The sequence below is a fragment of the Carex rostrata genome, chromosome 32 (assembly GCF_964058835.1).
Source record: "Carex rostrata chromosome 32, lpCarRost1.2, whole genome shotgun sequence".
In the NCBI taxonomy this organism is placed as follows: domain Eukaryota; kingdom Viridiplantae; phylum Streptophyta; class Magnoliopsida; order Poales; family Cyperaceae; genus Carex; species Carex rostrata.
Genome location: NC_135949.1, coordinates 2,020,804 through 2,026,333, shown reverse-complemented (window position 1 = coordinate 2,026,333; position 5,530 = coordinate 2,020,804). Strand labels below are relative to the sequence as shown.

At 32.2% G+C, this 5,530-nt stretch overlaps 1 protein-coding gene across 1 annotated transcript; it reads right to left on the bottom strand.

Moving 5' to 3' along the window:
- Positions 1 to 340: 340 nt before the first annotated feature.
- Positions 341 to 5,127, bottom strand: LOC144547967 (putative trehalose-phosphate phosphatase 6). The gene is made up of 11 exons (XM_078296653.1): positions 4,765 to 5,127; positions 4,523 to 4,663; positions 4,319 to 4,390; positions 3,729 to 3,827; positions 3,541 to 3,594; positions 1,488 to 1,589; positions 1,279 to 1,356; positions 1,112 to 1,181; positions 928 to 998; positions 744 to 836; positions 341 to 606 (listed from the first exon to the last, which is right to left on the bottom strand). Exons 1-11 carry the CDS (start codon positions 5,020 to 5,022, stop codon positions 547 to 549), a joined length of 1,098 nt encoding a protein of 365 aa, XP_078152779.1. The 5' UTR covers positions 5,023 to 5,127; the 3' UTR covers positions 341 to 546.
- Between the last annotated feature and the right edge of the window lie 403 nt (positions 5,128 to 5,530).

The following is a 5,530-nucleotide window of genomic DNA, read 5'->3' as shown; positions in this document are numbered from 1 at the left end:
TTTAGTTTCATGGTCAAGAATAACATCTATTCTTCGAAGTGCAATAAGAAATTCCTTTTTACCATTGCAGCTATTAGCAACACTATTTTTCTTTTGTACACTTGGAATGTTGTCATTTTAGAAAAATGTTATGACAGTTTTTTTTTTAAAAAACCAAAGCACTTTAAGTCTTTTAACTAACATGTACATTATGTGCTTATTAATTAACATGCATGCGTATTTCCCTATATGCTTTTAATTTGTACAGTTCACTGAACAGAAGTCTTCCATAAATGAATGGTGATCTTGTCTTGGTAGTCAATAGAAAGTTGGATATACATAGAAAATGTAAAATTGTGTTCTTTTCCATCAAGGAAAATGATAGTTACAAATCCTAATTAAAAGAAAGAAAATACAAGATCTTTCCTGTTTAGGCCTTTAATTTGATTAATTTAAGATACAAAATTACAAAGAGGAAACAACTACTAAGATGGTTAATAACTCTATGGGTTATGAAAATAGATCTTCTTTTATTAAACAAGAACTTAATCTTCATCGGTCCCAATTCTAATGCTCATTAGTTGCTTGGGGTTTCCACTGTGCTAACTTTTGCAAAAGTTCCTTCACCTACAAAATTTAGATAAAAAGTAACTTAAGCATTTAGTTATAAAAGGAGGTTATGCATACAAATGAGCACAGAAAACTTTAATTAATTAATATGCCAACTAGAGAAGGTGCTGGAAAGAAGTAATTAAATGTTTTACCTCAGTAGGCTCTCTGAGAGAAAAGCAAGCATTTGTTTCCTTTGGAACCTTTGAAACAAGAATACCAATGCCTTGCTGTCTCTCACATAAAACCTGAAAATTGTGTATCAAACCAGATTTAAAATTTTCCTGAGAAAGTAATTTACAGTAAATTAATAGAGAATATGTTGTTTGAATAGCAAACTTTGAAAGCATCCTCGTCAGTACGGTCATCTCCGATATACACAGGAAAAACTTCATTGGAATCAGCATATCCTGCAAGAACAAACAGTAATTTTGTGAATTTCGTTTGGTAGTAAAATAATTAACATATAGCAAAAGAAAAAAAATTCAACATCTAGAATAATTAATATATTATTGACTTGTACCAAGAGTTTCTAACAAGAACTCAAGTGCATTCCCCTTGTTCCACTTAATAGTAGGTCGGATCTCTAAAACCTAATTTAAATATGAGATCAAGTTAGTAAACAATATTTCTTTGTCATTGGTACTAAAGTAGGGTACAAATACATATAATAGTTAATAGATGAAGAACCTTTCTTCCTTGAGTAAGGCGGAGTTTTGGGTACTCATTCAGCACTGATTTAACTTGTTCTGCTAGTGTACCCCATTTCTGGTTGGAAATTTTTACCGAAAAGTTAATTAATATTGATGCACGCATGCATATATCCTCTTGAGAGAGGAAATAAAAGGGGGAATCTTTTGTTAATAACAAGTAGCCGTTGTGGAATAAACATTTTTTACCTTCTCATCCACACAGCGATAGTGTACTGAAACACAAAACTTATTGTTCTCCACTTTGGCCCCTGGAATCATTTTTGTTTTCTCTGTTAAGGTTTTAGATATCTACAAGAGATCGAAAAAGTGGAAAACAAATTATTAGATGTAGTCAGCAAATCACTTTGATATATATGACAAACAAATAATGAGGATATATATAAAGCTATAGACATATATATATATATATATATATATATATATATAGAGAGAGAGAGAGAGAGAGAGAGATTGACTAATATGCTTTCGGTAGCATATGGGCCGAAGTGCTACTGGTCCAAATTTGAAATTTCAAAATCCAAAAAGTCGATCTGAACCGTTCATCTTGTTCTCCATATTAATATGTGCTTGGAGACCAAATTTTACATTTTTATGAATTTTTTTACTATTTATTAAGCCACTTTGAAAATCCCTTATTCAACGGTAGCACTATTTTGTTAAGCCACCGTTGGATCAGTAATTTTCAAAGTGACTTAATATATAGTAAAAAATTCAGAAAAATATAAAATTTGGTCTCCAAACACATATTAATATGCAGAACAAGATAAACGGTTCAGATCGACTTTTTGAGTTTTGAAATTTCAAATTTGAACCGGTAGCACTTCGGCCGAAGTGCTACCGAAAGCATATTAGTCAATCTCTCTCTCTCTCTCTCTCTCTCTATATATATATAGAGGAGGGATCCGATTACATCATTTTTTTGTGACACCGAATTACACTCTCTATTTTCAAAGTTTACAAAGTCCAAGCAGTCGATCCAAACCGTTCAACTTGTTGGATATGTTAAAATGTACTTACAGATCAAATTTTATATTTTTTGGAAGTTTTTTACTATTTATTAAGTATTTAACAAAATCGCTATATTCAGACCGTTGAATTTTTGTATCCATCTTAATAAATAGTAAAAAAATTCAGAAAAATGTAAAATTTGATCTGAAAGTACATTTTAACATATCCAACAAGTTGAACGGTTTGGATCGACTGTTTGAACTTTGTAAACATAGGGTGTAATTCGGTGTCACCAAAAAAGGGTGTAATCGGATCCCTCCTCATATAGATATATATATATATATAGAGAGAGAGAGAGAGTGTGACAAATTTGCATTCGAATGTATATCGACCGAAATACATACGGTCCAAATTCAACTTTTCAAAATTCAAACAGTCGATCCGAACTATTCATCTTGTTCTCCATATTAATATGTGCTTGGAGACCAAATTTGACATTTTTTTGAATTTTTTTTACTATTTATTAAGTATTTTACAAAATTGTTGATCCAACGGTGGCTTAACAAAACAGTAAAATCAGCAGCCACCGTTGGATCAACAATTTTGTAAAATACTTAATAAATAGTAAAACAATTTAGAAAAATGTAAAATTTGGTCTCCAAGCACATATTAATATGGAGAACAAGATGAACGGTTCGGATCGACCGTTTGGATTTTGAAAAGTCAAATTTGGACCGTATGTATTTCAGCCCATATATATTCGAATGCACATTAGTCTCTCTCTCTCTCTCTCTCTCTATATATATATATATATGCTAGCATATTCCTGTATTTCAACCCAAATTTTTGTGCACCCAAATGCACCCTATCTTTCAAATCTTTTTTATCCATTTTCAAAGTCCGAATAGTCAATCCGAACCATTAGATACGATCTATATATTAAGATGTGCTTGGAGACCAAATTTTACATTTTTTGGAATTTTTTTACTATTTATTAAGCCACTTTGAAAATCGCTGATTTTTACATTTTCTGAACCATTGGATCAGCGATTTTTCAAAGTGGCTTAATAAATAGTAAACAAATTCCAAAAAATGTAAAATTTGGTCTCCAAGCACATCTTAATATATAGATCGCATCTAACGGTTCGGATTGACTATTCGGACTTTAAAAACGGAGAAAAAAGATAGGGTGCATTTGGGTGCATTTGAACCCTCCTCGTATATATATATATATATATAGAGAGAGAGAGAGAGAGAGAGAGAGAGAGAAGAAAATAAATAAAATGTTCACCTCTTCTATTATTGGAAGGAAATCACTGGCTGGCTGACAAAGAACCTCCTTAGCCTATAATAAAAAAAAAGGAAAAAAAAAATGATATATATCATGAGATTATTAATTCTAAATGAGTATACTACGTTCAAAACTGGGACACATATATTTGTAAAAAACATAAAATAAATAAAAAGGCAATTATGGACCTTAGATTTCATATTCTTTGGGCCTATAGTGGGACCCACAATGTCCATGCCATGACTCCCAGCATAGTATAACTCTTTCAACCGCACAAAACTAAGCACCTGCCATATGCATATATGCCCCACAACGAATCAACAAAAGCTAGCTATTTATTAACACTAAAAATACTCACAACTAAATAATTGAACCTAAAACAATAGAAAAGGAGCAAGAAGTGTTTCATGTACTCTTTCAAAACAATAGAAAATTAAGCTTAAGAAGAATGTATTTATCTTTTCTTCTTCTTTTTTTATTTCTTAGTTAGGAAGGAAATAAAAAACTTATTCACTAAAAAAGACAAAAAAATATAATGCTCAACTGACCCAGAACCAGTAACAAAAAATTTTAAGAATAAATTAGAGCCCAAATAAATGAAAACGTGAACACATGCTTCACAGAGCTAGCGTTACCTGACACCATGGTTTTATGAGGGTGTTTCTGATATATGGACATATACCCATGAAAAGAAAGAAAAGGTAGAGAAAAACATTTCCTAATTGAAAATCAGAAATTAAGGTATCTTGGTACATAAAATGTGTAGTAGTAAATGTACCTTGTCAGTGCACCTCCCACTCACAATAGCTGTTGGAAAATGCATCGCCACATCTTTCACAGCCTCTCTCATCTATAAATTTATATATATATATATATATATATATATATAAAAAAATTAAATATACCTCCTACAATCAATTAATTAATCTCGCATGTGCTGTTCCATAACCAAAATATGGTTGAAGTGAAGGAATTTACAAACCGTTTCAGACATGTATGCCCGATCAGGATCATCAACAATAGGAGATAAAGTGCCATCATAATCCAAAAACATCACTATTTTCTTTCCCTTTGACATTGTCATTATGTCCTCAAATTTGCACAGAGCTGATGGATGCTCCTCCTAGAGAATTATATATAATATTTGGATCATTAGTTACTTAAAAATCAAACAAATCATCAACAGATTGTTTGAGGTTTCTCAATGAAATTGCAGAAACTCACGATCCATTTGTCAGTTTCATCTATAAGAGGCATGACAGGAGAAGAAGTGAGGATGGAATTTTGTCTAGTTTGGGTTGGAGAAGAAGCTCTCATGCAATCCAGCCATGAATTGAGCTTGTTACCTCCATTAAGCTCAATCTGGTTCAAGAGCTTCTTGTAATTTGGATAGTTTGTGTTGCCGCCACGTGGCGGTGGGTATGAGTAGTGTTGAGAGACGGGTACTGGTATCTCAATTGGCACCACTGCATTCTTTGTCATGGTTTCTTTGCAAAGGGTTTGTCAGGCTCAGGCAAGTGTAGCTACGTATATATAATATATATAACTCTAGCTAGCTACTTGCTTTAATGGAGAAAGAGAAGAGAAGAGAATGGCGTAGGTGTAAGTGCAAGTGAGTTGTGCTGAGGCTTATATAGACGACACATAGGTGGGCACCAAAACCAACATCAAACCGGGTCCTTCAAAACCCACTTTTTATGTTTTGGTTCGGATTATGGTAATGGGTACAACATCCAATATGGATCTTCCTAGTATGTATACTGCTATGAATGAATATAAACAGATGACTGGATCATATGTGAACCAGTAGTTTATTAATTAATTGTGGATTTCTATGTTAAAAGTTTCTTATGCACCATTAAATATATATGTAGTTATCAATGTCTTATTTTTTTTTTAAAAGTTCTCACCATTTAGAGAAGATTTATAAATCTGCCAGCTACAAGGGCATCAAATGCTTGTAATAAACATTGAATTTACTATCGATGAA